General features: G+C 46.7%; 1 protein-coding gene across 1 annotated transcript in view; it reads left to right on the top strand.

The window, feature by feature from the left end:
• Positions 1-13,724, top strand: part of SCIMP (SLP adaptor and CSK interacting membrane protein) — a 28,854-nt gene extending 15,130 nt beyond the window's left edge. Inside the window, exons 3-5 of the mRNA XM_073004620.1 lie at positions 2,817-2,880; positions 6,751-6,824; positions 10,521-13,724. Coding sequence (XP_072860721.1) covers positions 2,817-2,880; positions 6,751-6,824; positions 10,521-10,696 — 314 coding nt within the window. The 3' untranslated portion in view covers positions 10,697-13,724. The remainder of the gene's footprint in view (positions 1-2,816; positions 2,881-6,750; positions 6,825-10,520) is intronic.
• Positions 13,725-24,509: the final 10,785 nt, after the last annotated feature.

The following is a 24,509-nucleotide window of genomic DNA, read 5'->3' as shown; positions in this document are numbered from 1 at the left end:
CCTTCCAGCCCTAATCATCCGGTGAAAGCAGAATCTGTTTTAAGGCACAGTATGCTCAAGGGCTTTTTCTTTCCTATGTGGCTACTGATCACAGCATCTTGAGAGAACACAAGTATATGGAATATTAAGAACTGTCGGCCAGGCGCGGCGGCTCACGCCTGTAATCTCAGCACTTTGGGAGGCCGAGGCAGGCAGATCATGAGGTCAGGAGATCGAGACCATCCTGGCTAACACGGTGAAACCCCGTCTCTACTAAAAATACAAAAACATTAGCCGGGCGTGGTGGCGGGCGCCTGTAGTCCCAGCTACTGAGGAGGCTGAGGCAGGAGAATGGCGTGAACCTAGGAGGCGGAGCTTGCAGTGAGCCGAGATCGCGCCACTGCACTCCAGCCTGGGAAACAAGAGTGAGACTGTCTCAAAAAAAAAAAAAAAAAAAAAACTTTCTTGAGTAATAAAATATGGACTCAACCCACAGCCAACATGTTTGGCCACTATGATTGCCTTCTCTGAGACCATACTCTGAATCTTCTGGTATTACCTAGACCAGAAACCTCTTGGTACCCTCAGACATAAATAAGTGGTCTGGGGATTAACACTAACTTTAGATTATCTGTAAGTGGGGTTTCCACTTTCCTGTTCATCTCCAGAAACATGAAAGCCTTGATTCAATGGTGTGTTATCTTGACATCTCATCCCTTTAAATAACAACCTGGCCGGGCACAGTGGCTCATGCCTGTAATCCCAGCACTTTGGGAGGCCAAGGTAGACGGCTCACTTAAGGTCAGGAGTTCAAGACCAGCCTGCCAACATTGCAAAACCCCATCTCCACTGAAAATACAAAAATTAGCCGGGCGTGACGGTGGGTGTCTGTAATCCCAGCTACTCAGGAGGCTGAGGTGGGAGAATCGCTTGAACACGGGAGGCAGAGGTTGCAGTGAGCTGACACGGTGTTACTGCACTCCAGCCCGGGCGACAGAGCGAGAGTCCATCTCAAAATAATAATAACAACAACAACAACAACAATGACCTAAGCAGGGAGTATACCTAGGGATGGTAAGCACACTGAGAGGTACAGCCACCTTCCCTGGGGCACCCTGGACTGGCATCCCTCAATGATGAAGCCACTATCCACTCACTGTATCTGGTCACAGCCTCCAGATTCCTGCTCAGCCCAGCTCAGTGCTGGCAGGTCACAGATAGACAAGAAGTGAAATCTTCCTGTCATTCTTCTCAATCTCTCTTTAGAGATAAGAAAATTAAGGTTCAGGCCGGGCGCGGTGGCTCAAGCCTGTAATCCCAGCACTTTGGGAGGCCGAAACGGGCGGATCACAAGGTCAGGAGATCGAGACCATCCTGGCTAACACGGTGAAACCCCGTCTCTACTAAAAAATACAAAAAAAAACTAGCCGGGTGAGGTGGCAGGTGCCTGTAGTCCCAGCCACTCGGGAGGCTGAGGCAGGAGAATGGCGTAAAACCCGGGAGGCGGAGCTTGCAGTGAGCTGAGATCTGGCCACTGCACTCCAGCCCCGGCGACAGAGCCAGACTCCGTCTCAAAAAAAAAAAAAAAAAAAAAAGAAAATTAAGGTTCAAAGGAAGATGAGAGCTTCACTGAGGTGCCATAAGAATGGGTGGCAGAGTTGGGACCAGAACTCAGGCCTGCTGGGCTTCCATTCAGTGTTCTTTCTCCTCTATCGTAATTAATTTTTTTAATACAAAAAGTGTATTCTGAGACCCTACAGTCCTCTGTCCTTTGCCCTTTTTTTTTTTTTCAGATGGAGTCTCTGTCATCCAGGATGCAGTGCAGTAGTGTGATCTGGGCTCACTGCAACCTCCACCTCCTAGGTTCAGGTGATTCTCCTGCCTCATTCTCTTCAGCAGGTGGGATTACAGGCGTATGCCATCATGCCTGGATAATTTTTGAATTTTTAGTAGACACAGGGTTTCACCATGTTGGCCAGGTTGGTCCTGAACTCCTGACCTCAAGTGATCCTCCAGCCTTGGCATCCCAAAGTGCTGGGATTACAGGTGTGAGCCACAGTGCCTGGCCTCCTTTTGCCTTCTTAAAAGTTTTCATTCCCACCAGGTGCAGTGGCTCACACCTGTAATCCCAGCACTTTGGGAGGCCGAGGCGGGTGGATCACTTGAGGTCGGGAGTTCGAGACCAGCCTGGCCAACATGGTGAAACCCCCTGCCCCGTCTCTGCTAAAAATACAAAAATTAGCCAGGTGTGGTGATGGGCACCTGTAATCTCAGCTACTCTGGAGGCTGAGGCAGGAGAATCGCTTGAACCCGGGGAGCAGAGGTTGCAGTGAGCCTAGATTGCGCCACTGCACTCCAGCCTGGGCAACAAGAGCAAGACTCTGTCTGTGGGAAAAAAAAAAAAGTTTCCATTCTCAAATATGGACAAAAGAATGACCCTGAACTAAAACTTTACCTCCTTTCTTTTTATCCTCAACCACTCCTATTAACAAGCAGGTTATAATTTATGACAACTTATATGTCCAGCACATTACAGGATACAAACTGCTTTTCCGAGGCTTTATCTGATTTCCTCCCAACCACACTTTTGATTATTCATTCGACTAACATTTCTAAGTGCCACCTAAGTGCCAGGCATAGAGGAAATAGACACCACCCACACTGTGCCCGCCCTCACTGGGTTAGTGCAGAGGCTCTGTGGTCAGACAGTCTGGATTCAAAGTCCAGTTCTATCATTTATTAACTCTGTGTCCCTAAGTGTGTTTTTTCTGGGGTCAATTCGAAAATCACAACTTTTGCTAATTCTTCTTCAATGAACATGCTTTTCCTTCTCTTAGGCAAGAAATGGGAAATTGCCAAGCCCTTGAAAAACAAGCAAGCAGATGAAGAAAAAATGTATGAGTAAGTGGGGAGGAATCCTTCTGCTTTTTACTGTTGAGAACTGCCTGTTCACTTCCACTCTTGCCCCTCCACTCTGTACCAGTATGACTGAGACATCTGCATTTCCTGTAGAGCTGGTGAGATGTCACACCTGCCAAATCTCTCCACATAAGGGCAGAGACTCAGGACACTGTCAATGCTGGGCAAGTCCCCCCTCCTTCTTGTCTCTCTCTGTTTTTTTTTTTTTTTGAGACGGAGTCTTGCTCTGTCGCCCAGGCTGGAGTGCATTGGTGCCATCTCAGCTCACTGCAACCTCCACCTCCTGGGTTCAAGCAATTCTCCTGCCTCAGCCTCCCAAGTAGCTGGGATTATAGGCACCCACCATCACGCCTGCCTGATTTTTGTATTTTTAGTACAGATGTGGTTTCACCATGTTGGCCAGGCTGGTCTCAAACTCCTGACCTCATGATCCACCCACCTTGGCCTCTCAAAGTGCTGGGATTATAGATGTGAGCCACTGCACCTGGCCTCTTTTTTTTTTTTTTTTTTTTTTTTTTTTTTTTGAGATAGGGTCTGCTATGTTGCCCGGGCAGCTCTAAAACTCCTGTGGGTCTCAAACTCCTGGGCTCAAGCAATTCCCCCACCTCATCCTCCCAAGTAGCTGGATTACACGCACATGCCACCGGGCCCAGCCTACTCTCATCTGTTCTGACAAAGGTCACAGGTTGGACTCTGTGTTCTGGGCCCCACGCCTAGTCTATACTTCTTTTTTTTTTGGTGGATTCCAAATATAGTGCTCCGAAAGCTACTGTGCTGAAGGAAAAGATGCCATCCACTTTACTTTTGTGTTTTGTGATCTGTTTGGGGCTTTATGGCCAATATCTGCATTGAGGATCTCCAAGGCCATCCTTAGGCTTGAGAATTTACTAGAAGCACTCACAGGACCTAGAAAAGCTATTTTACTCAACAGTTACAGTATATTATGGCAAAAGAATACAGATTAAAATCAGCAAATGAAAAAGGCAGGTAGTGTGGGGTCGAGCGGAAAGCAGGCAAGTCCTCTCCCAGTGACGTCTCACAGATAGCCCCAGTTCTCCCAGTAACAATGTGTGGTAACAGATGTGAAGCACTGCTGACTGGAGAAGCTCACCTGAGCCTTGGAGTACAGAGTTTTTCTTTTACTGGCAGTTAGTCATGCAGGCACAGAATACCTGCATTTAGCTTTATCAAATTGAGAAAACATGGCCCAGGGCCCCAGGCAAACAAAAACAGGCATTCACCATAAACCACATTATTAACATAAACTATCTGGTGCGGCCCAAGGCTCCCAGATATACAAAGACACTATTTATTTATTTATTTATTTATTTATTTATGAGACGGAGTCTCACTCTGTCACCCAGGCTTGTGGGCGAAGGCGTGATTTCGGCTCCTTGCAACCTCTGCCTCCCAAGTTCAAGTGATTCTCCTGCCTCAGCCTCCTAAGTAGCTGGAATTACAGGTACCCGCTACCATGCCTGGCTAATTTTTGTATTTTTAGTAGAGACGGCGTTTCACCATGTTGGCCAGGCTGATCTGGAACTCCTGACCTCAAGTGATCCACTCACCTTGGCCTCCCAAAGTGCTGGGATTACAAGTGTGAGCCACCATGCCTGGCCTCAAAGACACTTTTTGTTTTTGAGACGGAGTCTCGCTCTGTCACCCAGGCTAGTGTGCAGTGGCGTGATCCGGGCTCACTGCAAGCTCCGCCTCCCAGGTTCATGCCATTCTCCTGCCTCAGCCTCCCAAGTAGCTGGGACTACAGGTGCCCGCCACCACGACTATCTAATTTTTTGTATTTTTAGTAGAGATGGGGTTTCGCCATGTTGTCCAGGCTGGTCTTGAACTCCTAACCTCGTGATCCACCCATCTCGTCCTCCCAAAGTGCTGGGATTACAGGCATGAGCCACCATGCCTGGCTGGAGACACTCTTATTAGGGAGGCTATTCCAAGGGTTTAGACATTATTTCCCAGGAGCCAGTCAAGAGCCAGTCCTTTCTTTGGAATATACACACTATCTAAAACAAAACTTACTCTTGGGGCGAGGTGCAGTGGCTCATGCCTGTAATGTCAGCACTTTGGGAGGCCAAGGTGGGAGTATCACTTGAGGCCAGAAGTTCAAGACCAGCCTGGACAACATAGTGAGACACCGTATACAAAACATTGTTAAATCTATGCTTTTCTAAAATGCCTTTGACTGTAGCTTCAGGGATCCAGCAAATAAGACTCCCCCTGCCTCCATCAATTCTGATCCCCTTCAGGAATAAGACAGGTGACTAAAATACTGCCTTTTAAAAGAATACAACGGGGGCCAGGTGTGGCAGCTCACACCTGTAATCCCAGATCTGGGAGGCCAAGGCGGGCGGATCACCTGAGGTCGGGAGTTTGAGACCTTCAGTAGAGATTGGGTTTCATCATGATCTGCCCGTCTTGGCCTCCCAAAGTGCTGGGATTACCGGTGTGAGCCACTGCGCCAGGCAGCTTTTTAGTTTTTATGCAATCTATTAATGGCATCATACAGTATATATTATTTGGTGTTTGGCTTTTTTGCTTACATCATTTTTATGAGATTCATTGTGTGTGGTTGTAGATTATTCATTCTTGTTGCTATAGAACATTCCACTGTGGGAGTACACCACTATTTATTTATTTTTTGAGACAGGGTCTCACGCTCAACCAGGCTGGAGTACAGTGGTGCAATCATAGCTCACTGTAACCTCAGATTTTGGGCTCAAGTGATCCTCCTGCTTCAGTCTCCTGAGTAGCTGGGACTACAGGTGTATGCCACTATAACCAGCTAATTATTTTGATTCTTTTGTAGAGACAGGGTCTCCCTGTGTTGCTCAGGGTCTCCCTGTATTACCCTTAAACTCCTGAGCTCAAGCTGTCCTCCCACTTTCACCTCCCAAAGTGCTGGTATTACAGATGTTAACCACCTTGCCCAGTCGCTATACTATAATTAATCTATCCATTCTACTGCTGATGGGCATTTGGGTTGTATGATGGCAAATTTTATGTGTCTCTGCTTCTCTGGACAACCCAGACTAACACAGGTAGTGTCCAATTTGGAGCTGTTATGAATAGTGTTGCTCTGAACATTCTAATGCATGTTTTGGTGAACATATGTGAGCATTTCGATAGGCTGTAGACCCAGTAGTGGGAATGTGGTCTCAAGGTGTGTGTACATTCTGTTTTAGGAGTTCATCTGTTTTTTGTTTTTTGGGTTTTTTTGTTTGTTTTGAGACAAAGTCTCGCTCTGTTGCCTAGGCTAGAGTGCAGTAGTATGATCTTGGCTCATTGCAACCTCCGCCTCCCAGGTTCAAGCGATTCCCCTGCCTTAGCCTCCCAAGTAGCTGGGATTACAGGTGAGCATCATCATGTCCGGCTAATTTTTGTATTTTTAGTAGAGACGGGGTTTCACCATGTTGGCCAGGCTGGTTTGGAACTCCTGACCTCAGGTGATCCACCCACCTCAGCCTTCCAAAGTGCTAGGATTACAGGCGTGAGCCACCATGCCTAGCTCATCTGTTTTGCAAATAGAAATACATCTGGTGCCTACCACTCCTAAATCAGCTCAGGTGAACCAGGAAGGTATGCTCCATGCTCTGAATTGTAGCACTTTATTTCCTTCCCCTCAGTTTCAGCCATTTCCTGGGCTAGAGGAAACGGTTTCATTAGGGTGCCAATTACAAATGGGATCCAGGACCTACAAAGGAAAGGAACTGCTTCCGATTCGTAAGGACCAAGATTTGAATGTTCAACCCATTCACTTTCCTTGATGTTTTCTCTTAAATCTGCTGGGAACAGACATGGCCTAAATCAAACACTGATTCTCTCTTTCTGTCTCTCTAGGAATGTTCTTAATGAGTCGCCAGTTCAATTACCGCCTCTGCCACCAAGGAATTGGCCTTCTCTAGAAGACTCCTGTAAGTATATTTTACTGGTAGCAGTTTCATTTAGGGTAGGATAACAAGTTTATCAAGGTGTCTTTTTTTTTTTTTTTTTTTTTGAGATGGAGTCTCACTCTCTCACCCAGGCTGCAGTGCAATGGCGCAATCTCGGCTCACTAGCTCACTGCAAGCTCCGCCTCCCGGGTTCACATCATTCTCCTGCCTCAGCCTCCCAAGTAGCTGGGACTACAGGTGCCCGCCACCACGCCCAGCTAATTTTTTTTTTTTTTAGTATTTTTAGTAGAGACGGGGTTTCACTGTGGTCTCGATCTCCTGACCTCGTGGTCCACCCACCTCGGCCTCCCAAAGTGCTGGGATTACAGGCGTGAGCCACGGCGCCTGGCCCCTATCAAGGTGTCTTAGATAGCTCAGGCTGCTGTAACAAAAATACCATAGACTGGGGTGCTTACCCAACAGAAATTTGTTTTCTCGTTGTTCTGAGACTGGAAGCCCGAGATGAGGGTGCTGGCCGATTTCTGTGAGGTTTCTGGTGAGGGCTCTCCTCCTGGCTTGCAGACAGGTGCCTTCTTGCTATGTCCCCACAAATGGCCTTTCCTTGGTGCATTCAAGCTGGGGAAGAGCGTCGGGGAGCCAGATTTCTGGTGTTCTTCTTACAAGGACACTGATCTTGTTGGATCAAGGCCTCATCCCTATGGCCACATATAGCCTCACTGGGGGTTAAGGCTTGAACACATGAATTTTGGGGGGACACAAACATTCAGTCTGAGCACTAGGATTTATAGATTCAGCATCCTGATTATTTTACTTTTGAGGCAGAGTCTTGCTCTCTCACCCAGGCTGGAGTGCAGTGGCGTGATTTCGGCTCACTGCAATTTCTACTTCCTAGGTTCAAGCTGTTTTCCTGCCTTGGCCTCCTGAGTAACTGGGATTATCAGCGCACAGCACCACACTCAGCTAATTTTTTGTATGTTTAGTAGAGATGGGGTTTCACCATATTGGCCAGGCTGGTCTTGAACTCCTGACCTTAAGTGATCCGCCTGCCTCGACCTCCCAAAGTGCTGGGATTACAGGCATGAGCCGCCGCACCCAACCAGCATCCTGTTTAAAAGAGAGAGCCAGAGGCCAGGCACAGCGGCATATGCTTGTAATTCCAACACTTTGGGAGGCCAGGGCGGACAGTTGACTTGAGCTCAGGAGTCTGAGAGCAGTCTGGGCAACATGGCAAAATCCTATCTTTACAAAAATCAGCCAGCGTGATGGCGCACACCTATAGTCCCAGCTACTTGGAAGGCTGGGGTTGGGGGATCGCTTGAGCCTAGAAGGTCTGTAGTGAGCTATGATAGCAAATCACTGCACTCCAGCCTGGATGACAGAGTGAGACCCTGTCTCAAAAAAAACAAGAAAAAGAAAAAAAGGGGCAGAATAAGTACCAACGCCCCCAATATCCTGATATAAATGTGTAAATTCATGTTCAGATTCCAGCTTGGAACATAAACAGAAAGAAACATGGGGTGTCACTAGACCCCTCTCACTTCCTATCAGAAAAACTCTGCCTGGTTCCTTTGACTGGCATGTTCTTCCTTAAGCTCTTTGCATAGCTGGATTTTCCTCATCCTTCAGATGTCAGCTCAAAAGTCACCACCTCAAAGAGGCCCTCTCTGACCACTCAACCTAAAGTAGTCCTGCTAATTTCCTTTATGAAACTGACAGTTATCCAAAATTGTGTTATTTACTTGTTCATTTGTGTATTACTGATCTCCTCCACTGGAGTATAAACTTCAGGAAAACAGGAACCTTTCTTGTCCACCACTATTCATATTTATCCACTACCTAGAGCAGGGCATGAGGCTTAGTCGATACTTAAGAAAAATATTTTGATTGGCTAGATAAACAATATTAGCTACCATTTACTGAGCATGCGCTGTGTTTCAGGTCCCACACTAAGCACTTTACAGGTATTAGCTCATTCAGTCCTCACAACAACTCTACAAGCCAGGTACTTTTTTTTTGAGACAGAGTCTCGCTCTGTCACTCAGGCTGGAGTGCAGTGGTGTGATCTTGGTTCACTGCAAGCTCCGCCTCCCACGTTCACGCCATTCTCCTGCCTCAGCCTCCTGAGTAGTTGGGACTACAGGTGCCTGCCACCACGCCCGGCTAATTTTTTGTGTGTCTTTAGTAGAGACCAGGTTTCACTGTGTTAGCCAGGATGGTCTCGAACTCCTGACCTGGTGATCCGCCTACCTCGGCCTCCCAAAGTGCTGGGATTACAGGCGTGAGCCACCGTGCCCGGCCCAAGCCAGGTACATTTTTATTCCCCTTTGACAGATGAGGATGCTGAGGCACAGATAAGTGGCTTACCTATAGTAACACAGCTAATGAGTGCTGGAACCTGAACATGAACTCGGGTCTGTCAAACTGCAGAGTTCTGCAAATAGTGGCATTTCAGGTTTTCTTAGGAAATGATGAGATTGTGGGAGAGGCAGTTCCTATCCCCATCAAAGATGGAGCTGAGCTGTTTCAAGCTGTTTCATCATCCTTCTATTACTTATAGACCTGTTCTTTTTGTTTTTTTGTTTTTCTTTTCTTTTCTTTTCTTTTTTTTTTTTGAGACATAGCCTCACTCTGTTGCCCAGGCTGGAGTGCAGTGATGCTATAAAGGCTCACTGCAACCTCTACCACCTGGGTTCAAGCAATTCTCCTGTCTCAGCCTCCTGAGATGCTGGGATTACAGGCACCCACCATCACACCCAGCTAATTTTTGTATTTTTGTAGATTCGGGGTTTCACCATGTTGGCCAGGCTGGTCTTGAACTCCTGACCTCAGGTGATCTGCCCACTTCAGCATCCCAAAGGGCTGGGATTACAGGCATGAGCCACCACCTCTGGCCTCCTATGGACCTGTTCTGTACTAATTCCACCTTTTGAAAATAATGCCATCCCCTTTCTTCTTAGCAGAGAGATTTGTACATAAGCAATTACGAAGAGTCCTGGAAAACAGTGTAAGTCACTGGAAGGGATGTGCCAAAAAGGAAATATGATTTATTTCACTTCCTTGTGAAAATTAGGATCTGTAACACAACAGCACTCATGACTACTGGGCTCTGGTCTGTTTCTTTTCATCCATTCTTTTTTTTTTTTTTTTTTTTTTAAGACAGGGTCTTACTACATTGTCCAGACTGAAGTGCAGTGGTGTGATCATGGCTCATTGTAGCCTCAACCTCCTGGGCTCAGGAGATCCTCTTGCCTCAGCCTCCCAAGTAGCTGGGACTATAAGCGTGCACCACCACATCCAGCTAATTTTTAAATTTTTCTGTAGAGACGAGGTCTCCCTGTGTTGCCCAAGCTGGTCTGGAACTCCTGGGCTCAAGTGATCCTCCCACCTCGGCCTCCCAGAGTACTGGGATTACAGGTGTGAGCTCCTGCACCTGACCTGGTCTGTTTCTTTTCTAAGGTTTTGCTTCATGGTTTCCATGCAGGGCAGTCTTAGGCAAAGATACGGGAGTCAAGATGTCTGACTAATATTTTCCATTTACTCACTTGGGTGATCCGGAGACTGTGTCAGATCTGCATCTGAATTTCCTCTGTAAAATGGGGATCTGGCCCACTAGAAGTGGGAAGATCACTGAAACGTGAAAATCACACTGAGCCACTGCGTCAAAAATATAAAAACACATGATAGCTTTGCATCTAAGGAACTTTTTGTGTATTCTAGCCCCACAGGAAACCCCAAGTCAGTCGCCACCTACATACTCATTGGTAAATAAAGTTAAAAATAAGAAGACTGTTTCCATCCCAAGCTACATTGAACCTGAAGATGACTATGACGATGTTGAAATCCCTGCAAATACTGAAAAGCATCATTTTGAAACAGCCATTTCTTTTTTTTGACAAAACTGAAGAGGGTTCACACGACTTATTTTAAAACAATGAAGAATGGTTAACTTCAGTAGGTCTCTGGGCCCTGAGAGCCAGTGGTGATTTTATGAAGCTCTCTAAGATAAAGCACTTGCCAAACCTTAGATGAAGGCACCCCGGCAATCAGACGACCGCAGCCAGAGGAGAGACATGGGTGCTCGGCTCTGAGGACTTAGAGGGGTCAGCCTTGCGTTGTTGAGGGAAGTTTCCACGGGAAGGACCATGGGGCTCCATGGCTCCCACCTGTGAGAAACTACTCATTTCTTGGCACTCTTTCCCCCTTCATTCCCTTTGGTTTGCATGGTTCTGAGTGATCTGAAATCTCTGCATTTGGTGTTGCAGACCCTCCCAGGCTCCCATCCCCAGCAAGGCCCTCACCAAGCATGCTGGTCTTTACCCTCTCACCCCACCCACCTCCTGCAATGTGAGGCCATGGGTGAGTTACAGCTGAGTGCTCTTGTGCCCAGGCTCCCATACCACATCTCGCAAGTTTGCAAGGGCAGGGAGTACCTTTTACTCTTGTGAACCCTCCCCACCTAGACACCCAGAAAACCCCAGTGCCTTTATATGACATAGGCCAACTTGACCACAGAGATTTACCCTGTGTTTTTGCCCTGTGCTTGCAAGTTATACTGTAACAATGGACAAAGGACAAAAGTTACCTTCTGATTTACACCGAGAAGCATCATTTTGCAATAGGTGTGTTGGGGGTGCTACAGGAAAAACAGATTTCCCCCATGAAAAATCATAGGGAACAGGAAAGAAAAGGGGCACATACCAATGGCATATTCAAGATGAGAGTTCAGGGGGCTTAACATCCCCTGTCCATCATTTTCTTTTCTTTTTTTTTTTTTTTTTGAGACGGAGTCTTGCTCTGTCGCCCAGGCTGGAGTGTAGTGGTGCGATCTCGGCTCACTGCAAGCTCCGCCTCCCGGGTTCACACCATTCTCCTGCCTCAGCCTCCTGAGTAGCTGGAACTACAGGCACCCGCCACCACGCCCAGCTGATTTTTTTGTATTTTTAGTAGAGACAGGGTTTCACCGTGTTTTCCAGGATGGTCTCGATCTCCTGACCTTGTGATCCGCCTGCCTTGGCCTCCCAAAGTGCTGGGATTACAGGCGTGAGCCACCGTGCCTGGCCTGTCCATCATTTTCATCAGTACTTCCTCAAGTTCTATGAAAACAGCCTCAAGCCCCTTCCTTCCAGATCACTGTCCCTGGGCATCTGGGAGGAGACAGAAGGTCCAGTATGATGTGCTGTAGCCAATGAGATGCCAGGGATGTGGGCTGATGTTTTGTTAAACAAGTGTCCTAATGGGGCCAACGAGGCCCGAGTCAGTTTTATATGCTCTTAGACCTCATCAGTTCCTTCCAGCTGATCTGTTAGAGCCCTAGGACTTGACTCATTCTCACTATACTCACAAGATTCTGGTTTCTAAGCAACCTCTGGGAAATCTGGCAAATGAACAGGCTTGCAGAGAGAGCTCTGTGGACCTGGAAAAGCCTGAGAGTGACTCTCAGACGGAACTTTCCCTCAAGAGATGGGAAAATGCGTTCCTCCTATTTTCAAGTTTTCTCCCTCAATCAACACTGGAACACTGGGGACCTGGCCTTCCTCCCTGGTTCTCTCTTTCTAGACTCTATGAAGGCTTCCACCTTGCTATTAATACCTCCTTGAGAGGCCGAGGAGGGCAGATCACCTGAGGTCAGGAGTTCAAGACCAGCCTGATCAACATGGAGACACCCCATTTCTACTAAAAATACAAAATTAGGCGTGGTGGCGCATGCCTGTAATCCCAGCTACTCGGGAAGCTGAGGCAGGAGAATCGGTTGAAATCGGGAGGCGGAGGTTGGGGTGAGCCAAGAATGCACCATTGCACTCCAGCCTGGGCAACAAGAGTGAAACTCCATCTCAAAAAATAAGAATAAATAAATAAATAAACCCTCCTTATGTTAGGCCAGCAGTTCTCTAACTATGGCCTTACGGGACTCTGGTATAGCCAAAGAGAGGACTCTTCCCAAATTATAGAACAAAAATAAGCCAAAGGACTGGAGTGTTTCAAACACATGCTTGCTTCTTACAAATGTTCTGTAAACCCTCCATGCCTGTGACAAAAGTTAAAAAGAAATACGAGACAAATGTTGACTCTTGCTTGGTTTCTGGGACGCCACCCTCTCCTGGTTCTCCTCCTGTCTCCATCTCATTTTGGGGCCACCCACTCTTTCTAAAGCATTTCTTCAATGCTGGTCTTCTTCAGGCTCTGTCCCTGTGTCTCTGCCTACCTGCCTCCAACACTCCAACACTCACGAGTGATCTCACCAGTGTCCATGAGCTCAGTGGGCCCCTCCATTTTTTTTTTTTTTTTTTTTTTTGAGACCGAGTCTCATTTTGTCACCCACGCTGGAGTGTAGTGGCACAATCTCAGCTCACTGCAACCTCCCCCTTCCAGGTTCAAGCGATTTTCCTGCCTCAGCCTCCTGAGTAGCTGGGATTACAGGTGTGTGCCAACACGCCCGCACCTGGCTAATTTTTTGTGTGTTTTTAGTAGAGATGGGGTTTCACAATGCTGGCCAGGCTGGTCTCGAACTCCTGACCTCAAATGATCCGCTTGCCTCAGCCTCCCAAAGTGCTGGGATTACAGATGTGAGCCACCGTGCCCGGCTGCCCCCTCTATTCTGACTTCAGCTGAGCTCTTTCTCTCCAGTTCCAGTGGGGTTGCCTCAAAGACATCTGCCTGTGACTGCCCCACAGACCCCCCGTCAAGTTCAGCATACACCAAAAGGAACTGATGACCTACCTCCAGTCCCAAATGTCTTGTGTTCTACTATCTTCTTAGTTGCTGAAGTCAGAAACCAGTATCCTTCTCCCCACACTGCTTTGTTTCCAGAGTTCCCCATGCTACTTGTGCCTCCCACGTGGTTCTCCAATGAGTCCACGTCTCTCCATCACTGTTCTGAGGACGGATCACTGCCAGCACCTGCAAGAGAACAAGAGCCCCCCCCCACCCCCCGCAACTATTCCCCTGCCTCTGGCATCTCACCTACAGTCCACTTTCTACATGGCACCCAGGGACTTGCTAAAGTGAACATCTGACCACTTTGTTCCTTTGCCTAAATCTTCTCTTTGCCCGTTAACCCCAGAAAAAGACCAAACCCCTTAACATGGCTTACAAGATTTGTCAGGATCTGGTCACTGATTATCTTTTGCCAAACTCTTCTCTCCCCACCCCCTTGCAACCTCCACTCCGCCCGAGTTTTCTGCTCCAGCCATTTAAAATGACCTTCACAGGCCAGGCACAGCGGCTCACACCTGTAATCCCAGCACTTTGGGAGGCCTAGGCGGGTGAATCATGAGGTCAGGAGTTTGAGACCAGTCTCACCAAGATGGTGAAAACCCGTCTCTACTAAAAATACAAAACTCAGTCGGGCATGGTGGCACATGCCTGTAATTCCAGCTACTTGGGAGGCTGAGGCAGGAGAATCACCTGAACCTGGGAGGCAGAGGTTGCACTGAGCCTAGGTTGCACCACTGCACTGTAGCCTGGGCAAAAGAGCAAGACTCCATCTCAAATAATAATAATAATAATAATAATAATAATAATAATAATAAAATGACCTTCACTATGGTCCCTCTTGCCCCTGTGCACAGCGCTATTCCTCTGTAGGAAACATTCTTCCCCACCTTTGGATCCTTCCCATTTCATCTCGGCTACCCTTTCCTCATGACCCAACGTGGGTTGGTGCCTCCTGGATGCTCTCCTTTCATAGCATTAGCATGTTATAATTATTGCGTATCTGTCTCTCTCCTCCACTAGACCCAAAGCAACATGAGGGCAGGGGATATGTCCTTCTTTCCTCTATTGTTTTCCCTGTTCCTAGCACAGTACCCAGGCACATTGTAGATGCTCAATAAATATGTTGAATAATCAATTGGGTCGAATGGATGAATCAATGAACTCCTCTGAGCTCTCACAGCTCCCATACTTGGCCTTATGGAACTACTTCTCCCTTTGTATTATCATTATTCTATATTATAATTATAATTACCTGGTTACTTGCCATTCTCCATTCTAATCTGGGGGCTCCTTTGGGATGGAAATTGTCTCACTGCTATATTCCCAATATCCAGCACAAAGCCTGTCACATGGTAGGCAATATTTATTGACTGTTGAACATTCATGGAAAATCTATCAATCGGTTTGACCAAAAAAAAAAAATTTTTTTCTCTCAACATGAGTAATTTGTCTGAGACTTTATACTGGGAACGTATAATAAAGCCAAGTTTTCTACTAGGGAAATTGTTACCAGTTTGGATGACAGATTTAAATATATCAAGATTTCATAGGATCTTTTTGTATATTCCAGTACCACAGGAAACCCCGTCACCTATTGAATACATACTCATCAATAAATAAAGTTAGAAATAAGGGCCGGGTGTGATGGTTCATGCTTGGAATCCCAGCACTTTGGGAGGCCGAGGCGGGTGGATCACCTGAGGACAGGAGTTCGAGATCAGCCTGGTCAACATGGTGAAACTCCGGGTCTACTAATAATACAAAAAATTAGCCGGGCGTGGTGGCGGGCACCTGTAATTCCAGCTACTTGGGAAGATGAGGCAGGAGAATTGCTTGAATATGGGAGGCGGAGTTGCAGTGAGCTGAGATCATGACATTGCACTCCAGCCTGGGCGACAGAGTGACACTCCGTTTCCAAAAAAAGAAAGAAAGAAGAAGATAGTTTCCATCCTAAGCTATATTGAACCTGAAGATGACTATTATGATGTTGAAATACCCACATTGAAAATCGTCATTCTGAAAGAACTCCTGTTCTGCCACCTTAACTGTTTTAAGAACTGATGCTTGGCCAGGCACAGTGGCTCACGCCTGTAATCTCAGCACTTTAGGAGGCCGAGGCAAGAGGATCACTTGAGGTCAGGAGTTTGAGACCAGCCTGGCCAACATAGTGAAACCCCATCTCTACTAAAAATACAAAAATTAGCCGGGCATGGTGGCGGGCACCTGTAATCCCAGCTACTCAGGAAGCTGAGGCAGGAGAATCACTTGAAGCTGGGAGGTGGAGGTTGCAGTGAGCCAAAATCGTGCCACTGCACTCCAGCCTGGGCGACAGAGTGAGACTCTGTCTTGAAAACATACCACAAATCAGTGGATTATAATTTTCCTTATAATAATTACTATCTGATCTTTGCAATACAAACAAGATTGTTTTCAGGAAATGCACTGGCATTACCAGCAATAAATTTTATAACTGAAGTGTATTCGTCAGGATGCTTTAGGCTGCAAAGAACAGACTATTGGCAGGGCACAGTGGCTCAAGCCTGTAGTCCCAACACTTTGGGAGGCCGAGATGGGCGGATCACGAGGTCAGGAGATCAAGACCATCCTGGCTAACACGGTGAAACCCTGTCTCTCCTAAAAAAACATACAAAAAAAACTAGCCAGGCGAGGTGGCGGGCGCCTGTAGTCCCAGCTACTGGGGAGGCTGAGGCAGGAGAATGGCATAAACCCGGGAGGCGGAGCTTGCAGTGAGCTGAGATCCGGCCACTGCACTCCAGCCTGGGCGACCGAGCGAGACTCTATCTCAAAAAAAAAAAAAAAAAAAGAACAGACTATTTAACTAAAGATAACTTACACAACGAGGAGTTTATAATTTCACAAAGCAAGAAGTCTAGAGGTAAACACTCCAGAATTCATCAGCTCCATAACTTAGGAGTGTGGACCTTTGGGAGGCCGAGGCGGGTGGATCACAAGGTCAGGAGATCGAGACCATCCTGGCTAAGACGGTGAAACCCCGTTTCTACTAAAAATATAAAAAATTAGCCAGGTGTGGTGGTGGGTGCCTGTAGTCCCAGCTACTCGAGAGGCTGAGGCAAGAGAATGGTGTGAACGTGGGAGGCAGAGGTTGCAGTGAGCTGAGATCGCGCCACTGCACTCCAGCCTGGGCGACAGAGCCAGACTTTGTCTCAAAAAAAATAAAAAAAAAAGGAGTGTGGACTACTTTCAAATTGCTTAGCTTTAGCCTCATGGTGGCAAAATAGCTGCCATCACTCCAAGCATCTGTACATGATGACGTTGAAAGTCAGAAAGAAAAGGGACATTACTAACATGTATCCTTTTTTTTTTTTTTTTTTGAGATGGAGTCTTGTTCTGTTGCCAGGCTGGAGAGCAGTGGCACAATCTCAGCTCACTGCAACCTCTGCCTCCTGGGTTCAAGTGATTCTCCTGCCTAAGCCTCCTGAGTAGCTGGGACTACAGGTGGGTGCCACCACACCCAGCTAATTTTTATATTTTTAGTAGAGACAGGGTCTCTTGACCTCGTGATCCACCCGCCTCAGCCTCCCAAAGTGCTGGGATTACAGATGTGAGCCACCGCACCTGGCCATATCTCTTTTTATTAGGGAGGGGAGCCCCCAGCAACTTTCCCTAATGTCTCATTGGACTGTAGTGGTACACATACCCAGGGTCTTAGTCCATTTGGTTTACTATAACAAAATTCCTCAGACTGGATAATTTGTTAAAAACAGAAATGTTGCTGAGAGTTCTGGAGGCTGGGGAGTCCAAGATCAAGGCGCCAGCAGATTTGGTGTTTAGTGAGGCCTCACTCTCTGCTTCACACCTTCTCACCGTGTCTTCACATAGTAGAAGAGGAAGGCAGCTCTCTGGGGCCTATTTTATTTTATTATTTTTTGAGGCAGAGTCTTACTTTGTCACCCAGGCTGGAGTACAGCAGCACAATCATAGCTCACTGCAGCCTCAAACTCCTGGGTTCAGGTGATCCTCTCGCTTCAGCCTCCTGAGTAGCTGGAACTACAGGCACATGCCACCACACCTGGCTTTTTTCTTTCTTCTTTCTTTTTTTTTTTTGAGATGGAGTCTCACTCTGTTATCCAGGCTGGAGTCCACTGGCATGATCTCGGCTCACTGCAAGCTCCACCTCCCGAGTTCACGCCATTCTCCTGCCTCAGCCTCCCAAGTAGCTGGGACTACAGGCACCCCGCCCACCCCACATCTGGATAATTTTTTTGTATTTTTTAAATAGAGACAGGGGTTTCACCATGTTAGCCAGGACGGTCTCGATCTCCTGACCTTGTGATCCACCCACCTCGGCCTCCCAAAGTGCTAGGATTACAGGCGTGAGTCACCATGCCCAGCCTATTTTCCTTCCTTCCTTCCTTCCTTCCTTCCTTCCTTCCTTCCTTCTTTCCTTTCTTTGCTTTCTTTCCTTCCTTTCCTTCCTTTTCTTCTCTTCCTTCCCTTCCTTCCTTCTTTCTCTTCTCTTCTCTTTTCTTCTCTTCTTTTTTCTTTCTGGTAAAGATGGAGTCTCACTATGTTGCCCAGGCTGGTCTCAAACTCCTGGACTCAAATGATCCTCTTGTTTCAGCCTCCCTAAATGCTGGGATTACAGGTATGAGCCACTGCACCCGGCCTGAGTCCTCTTTCATAACCGCATTAATCCCATTCATGAGGGCAGGGCCCTCATGATCTAATCCCCCCAAAGGCCCCGCTTCTTAAGACCATCATCTTGGGGGTTAGGTTTCAACATATGGATTCTGGGGGGACACAAACATAGACCATAGCATTCTGCCCCTGACCTCACAAAATCCGTGTCCTTCTCAAATGCAAAATAGATTTATTCCATCTCAATAGCCCTAAAAGTCTTAACTCATTCCAATATCAGCTTTAGAGTCTAAGTCAACATCTCAACTAAATGTTGACTCATTCCAAGTATGGGCAAAAGTCAAGATATGATTCATCCTGAGGCAAATTGCTCTCCAATTATGAGCCTGTGAAATCAAACTACTTACACAATGTAAGTATGCTTCCAAAATACAATGGTGGGACTGACACAGGATAGAAATTTCCATTCCAAAAGGGAGAAACAGGAAAGAAGAAAGGGGTAATGGGTGCCAAGTAAGTCTGAAACTCAACAGGGCAAACAACATTAAGTCTTAAGGTTTGAGAATAATTTTTGACTTGACGTTCTACCCCCCAGATATTGGGATGGGGGTTTGGCCCTCAAGGCTCGGGGCAGCCCCACCCCCATGGCTTTGCCGGGCACAGCCCACTCTGCAGGCAGCCCCGTCCCCATGGCTGTGCTGGGCATTGCTCTAGTGGGGGCTCTCTGCAGTGGCCCTGCCCCTTTGGCGGTGCTCTATGGGGAAAAGAAAGAGAGATCAGACTGTTACTGTGTCTATGTAGAAAGAAGTAGACATAAGAGACTCCATTTTGTTCTGTCCTAAGAAAAATTCTTCTGTTTGAAGAGATGCTGTTAATCTGTAACTACCTACCCCCAACCCTGTGCTTGCAGAGACATCTGCTGTGTTTACTCAAGGTTTAACGGATTTAGTGCTGTGCAGGATGTGCTTTGTTAAACAAGTGCTTGAAGGCAGTATGCTTGTCAAAAGTCATCACCATTCTCTAATCTCAAGTACTCAGGGACACAAACACTGCAGAAGGCTGCAGGGACCTCTGCCTAGGAAAGCCAGGTATTGTCCAAGGTTTCTCCCCATGTGATCGTCTGAAATACGGCCTCGTGGGAAGGGAAAGACCTGATCGTCCCCCAGCCCGACACCTGTAAAGGGTCTGTGCTGAGCAGGATTAGTAAAAGAGGAAGGCCTCTTTGCAGTTGAGACAGAGGAAGGCATCTGTCTCCTGCTCGTCCCTGGGCAATGGAATGTCTCAGTAAAACCCAATTGTATGATCTATTTACTGAGGTACGAGAAAACCTCCTTAGGTCTGGAGGAGAGACGTGCTAGCGGCAGTGCTGCTCTTTAATGCACAGAAATGTTTGTGGAGATGTTTGTATACATGCACATCAAGGCACAGCACCTTTCCTTAAATTCATTTATGACACAGAGACATTTGTTCACATGTTTTCCTGCTGACCCTCTCCCCACTATTACCCTATTGTCCTGCCACATACCCCTCACTGAGATGGTAAAAATAAGGATCAATAAAGACTGAGGGAACTCAGAGACCGGTGCCCGTGCAGCATGGCTCGGCTCCTTCGTATGCTGAGCGCCGGTCCCCTGGGCCCACTTTTCTTTCTCTATACTTTGTCTCTGTGTCTCTTTCTTTCTCAAGTCTCTCTTTCTGAAAGGAATCAGGCATATTCCTCCATATACCTCCCAACTCCCTGAGCCCAGCACAAACACATTCCTCCATATATCTCCCAACTCCCTGAGCCCAGCACAAACACATTCCTCATATATGTCCCAACTCCCTGAGCCCAGCACGAACACAACCCACCATATATCTCTCAACTTCCTGAGCCCAGCACAAACACATTCCTCCATATTTCTCTCAAACTTCAGAAAAACACCACCTGGGAAAGCTCCGATAAGGACACAGCGGGAACCAATAAAAAATGCCAAATGTATAATGTTAACCAATTGTAATGCTGTAACCAAGAGAACTACCTTGTTCCCCTGTAACTTTACATATCCTGTTTACATCGGGCTATAAAAAGCAAGCACTCCCATTGTTCGAGGCCCTCTTGTATGCTGTGGGATGGAGGGACCAAGTTCGAACTTGCAGTAAAAGATCCTTGCCGCTTGGCTTTGACTCTGGACTCTGGTGGTCTTCTTTGGGGAACAAACGGTCTGGGCATAACATTTCCACCTGATGAGAAATGCCCACAGGTGTGGAAGGGCAGGCCACCCCTTCAGTGCTCTGTCTGGTCCTCAAGCTTCCTACAGAAATCCCTTGAAATCTAGGTAGAGGTAGCAATGCCCTCACAGACCGTGCACTTTGCGCAGCTGTGGAGACAAAACTGCTTGGACACTACTATGCTTTATTGTCTGTGCCTCCCAGAGGGATGGGCTTAGCCACAGTTGGGCCTACTTGAGCCATAGCTAGGGCATCCCAGAAGCCCTGCACCAGAATGCAGGGAGCAGAGCCTTGAAATCTCTTTGACTTCAAGGTCCTAGTTTTCTGGGTCTGTGATGGGCAGGGCAGCCTCTGAAGATCTTCAGAATGGTTTCAGGGTCCTTCTTCACTGTCATGCTGAGCATCTGGCTTCCATCTCCCCACACTAACCTCCTTATCAAAAGTTTCCTCGGTCACATTCTTGGTGTTTTCTTTTCAACAAGCTTTTTCATTCTTTACAACATGGGCAGGTTGGTAAATTTCTAAACATTTAAATTCTGCTGTTTTTTTTTTTAAAATCATAAATAACATCTTTGGCCAGGGGCGGTGGCTCATGCCTGTCATTGCAGCATTTTGGGAGGCTAAGACGGGCACATTAACTGAGGTCAGAAGTTTGAGACCAGCCTGGCTAACATAGTGAAACCCCATGTCTATTAAAAATACAAAATTAGCCGGGCGTCATGGCACACACCTGTAATCCCAGCTACTCAGGAGGCTGAGGCATGAGGATCACTTGAACCCAGGAAGCGGAGGTTGCAGTGAGCCAAGATCACGCAATTGCACTCCAGCCTGGGCAAAAAGAGCAAAACTCTGTTTCAAAAAAAAAGAAAGGAAGGAAGGAAGGAAGGAAGGAAGGAAGGAAGGAAGGAAGGAAGGAAGGAAGGAAGGAAGGAAGGGAGAAACAGTATCTTTAATTGGTTTCTCTCTGCTAGCATTTTACTATAGGCATTCAAGAGAAGTTTTTCCACACCCTCAACACTTTACTCAGATATTTTTTTCCACCAAATATCCTATTTCATCACTCAGAATTTCTACCTTCCGTAAAACACTAGGACACACAATTCAACCACATTCTTTGTCAGATAATCAGGATCATTTTTCCGCTAGTTTCCAATAACATGTTCTTCATTTCCATCTGAGACCTCATCAGAATGGCCTTTAACATCCATACTTCTACTAGCCTTCTGTTACAACCTCTTAGGTAATCTCTAAGAAAACTGAGGCTTTCTCTGCAGCTCTCCTCTTCTTCTGAACCCTCAGGAGAATCACCCTTCACAATCTATTTACAACAATACAGGCTTTTTTGTGTGTGTGAAACAGAGTCTCATTCTGTCACCCAGGCTGAGAGTGTAGTGGCTCCATCTCGGCTCACTGCAACCTCCGCCTCCCAGGTTCAAGCGATTCTCCTGCCTCAGTCTCCCGAGTAGCTGGGATTACAGGCACGTACCACCACACCTGGCTAATTGTATTTTAGTAGAGACAGGGTTTCATCATGTTGGCCAGGCTTGTCTTGAGCTCTTGACCTCAAGCGATCCACCTGCCTTGGCCTCCCAAAGTGCTGGGATTACAGGCATGAGCCACGGCGCCTGGCCAGTTTTGACTTTTTAAACAGATTCAAATAAAGTCAGTAATCCAAAAGGCTAAGACCAACAATTCTGGTTTATCTTCCGGTTGAAAGGACCCTCCATACAGAACTCCACATCCAAACCTACTCATGCTGTATCAACAACTTTAGAACCCAGTAACTCCAGGAGTCTGGTTATTATGACAAATGAATACAGTGGACCATCTCTTCTGAGATGACAGTTCCCTCATTTAACCCCACTAATTGCTAGGTATCCCCTAAAGACAGATTAAAAAAAAAAAAAAAACGGCCAGGCGCGGTGACTCACGCCTGTAATTCCAGCACTTTGGGAGGCCGAGGCGGGCGAATCACGAGGTCAGGAGATCGAGACCATCCTGGCTAACATGGTGAAACCCCGTCTCTACTAAAAAAAAATACAAAAAATTAGCTGGGCGTGGTGGCGGGTGCCTGTAGTCCCAGCTACTCAGGAGGCTGAGGCAGGAGAATGGCGTGAACCCGGGAGGTGGAGCTTGCAGTGAGCTGAGATTGCACCACTGCACTCCAGCCTGGGCGACTGAGCGAGACTCCATCTCAAAAAACAAAAAAAAACAATTTCTTGCCAGGCGCCATGGCTCACGCCTGTAATCCCAGTACTTTGGGAGGCTGAGGTGGGTGGATCACGAGGTCAGGAGATTGAGACCATCCTGGCCAAGATGATGAAACCCCGTCTCTACTAAAAATACAAAAATTAGCTGGATGTGGTGGCACGCACCTGTAGTCCAAGCTACTAGGGAGGCTGAAGCAGGAGAATCGCTTGAACCTGGGAGGCGAAGGTTGCAGTGAGCTGAGATTGTGCTACTGCACTCCAGCCTGGTGAAAGAGCGAAACTCCATCTCAAAAACAAACAAACAAAATTTCCATTTGTTTTTGTGATGTATGTTGCATCCTAGTACTATTTCTGCGTGGACATGTCTCCTGAATTGGAGTGTGCTTCTGTTTATAACCTATTCCATCTGCTTTCCCTGAGTGCACATGGATGTACTCTGCCGTGGCTAAGTGGCAGAATGGAATCTCACTTCAATTAACAGTTGGTTGCCAAAAACCTTCCAGCATAAATAGGTAACCGTTGACTGTGGTCGCATGTCATTTTACTAGAGCAGAGTGTACATAAAACTATGTGCCAAAATACTGTCAGAAACAGCCAATTAATATTGCTGCACCTTGCCCCTTCAACTGTAAAACTCAACCTCTCATATCGATCAACATATTTCTTTTTTTCTAGCTGAGATTATAGCGCCCACCACCATGTCCAGCTAATTTTTTTATTTTTAGTAGAGATCAGGTTTTGCCATGTTGGTCAGGCTGCTCTCGAACTCCTGACCTCAGGTGATCCACCTGTCTCAGCCTCCCAAAGTGTTAGGATTACAGGCGTGAGCCACTGCGCCCGGCCTGATCAACATATTTCATTGCCAAAATTTAATGCCATTAAAGTTTTAGATCAGCTACACTTGAACAAGTAAATATTCTGTGAATAATTTTAAAAAGCCCTAAATTGGGGCCGGGCGCGGTGGCTCACGCCTGTAATCCCAGCACTTTGGGAGGCCGAGGCGGGCGGATCACGAGGTCAGGAGATCGAAACCATCCTGGCTAACACGGTGAAACCCCGTCTCTACTAAAAAATAGAAAAAAATTAGCCGGGCGCAGTGGCGGGCGCCTGTAGTCCCAGCTACTGGGGAGGCTGAGGTAGGAGAAGGGCGTGAACCCGGGAGGCGGAGCTTGCAGTGAGCCGAGATTGCGCCACTGCACTCCAGCCTGGGCGACAGAGCGAGACGCCGTCTCAAAAAATAAAAAAATAAAATAAAATAAAATAAAAAGCCCTAAATTGGTTAAAATAAACTCTCATTTACAAAGTGAACTAACAGCTTTTAAGTTGTTTTCACATTACGTCCCTCTGTATTTATTTATTTTTTTTACAAATTAGGTGTTAGTGGAACATGGTTTTAACAAAAATTGCAGAAGGTAGTATTTAAGAATAATGAAATTCCCCTGTTGTTAAAAAAGGGTTATTTGCATAACTTGTACGCTTTTACTACCCATGAGCCACCAAACAAAAATAAATTTTCCGATACATGTAATGTTGATACTGTACAAAGTTATTCTCAGTGACCAAGAGAAACTTCCTCTAAGAACATTTCAGATAAATATGACCCTGCTTTTCACAGTATTGTTTAGAAAAGATAATGAACATTTCATACACCAACTCACTATTGTATTGTATCACTAGCCTACTTTATTTTTTTTTCTTTTGCTAGCCTACTTTAATAATTTCACAATTGTTTACAATTTGAGATTTGGGAAAAACAACAACAAAAAAATCAAGGATATATACATTTCTTTTTTTTTTTTTGAGACAGGGTCTTACTCTGTCACCCAGGTTGGAGTGCAGTGGCACAATCTCAGCTAACTGCAAACTCCGCCTCCCACGCTAAAGCCATCCTCCCACCTCAGCTTCCAAGTAACTGGGACCACAGGCACGGACCACCATGCCTAGCTAATTT

The sequence above is a fragment of the Chlorocebus sabaeus genome, chromosome 16, assembly GCF_047675955.1.
Source record: "Chlorocebus sabaeus isolate Y175 chromosome 16, mChlSab1.0.hap1, whole genome shotgun sequence".
Taxonomy (NCBI): Eukaryota; Metazoa; Chordata; class Mammalia; order Primates; family Cercopithecidae; genus Chlorocebus; species Chlorocebus sabaeus.
Note: the sequence above shows the minus strand (reverse complement) of the source record. Positions and strands in the feature narration are given on the sequence as shown.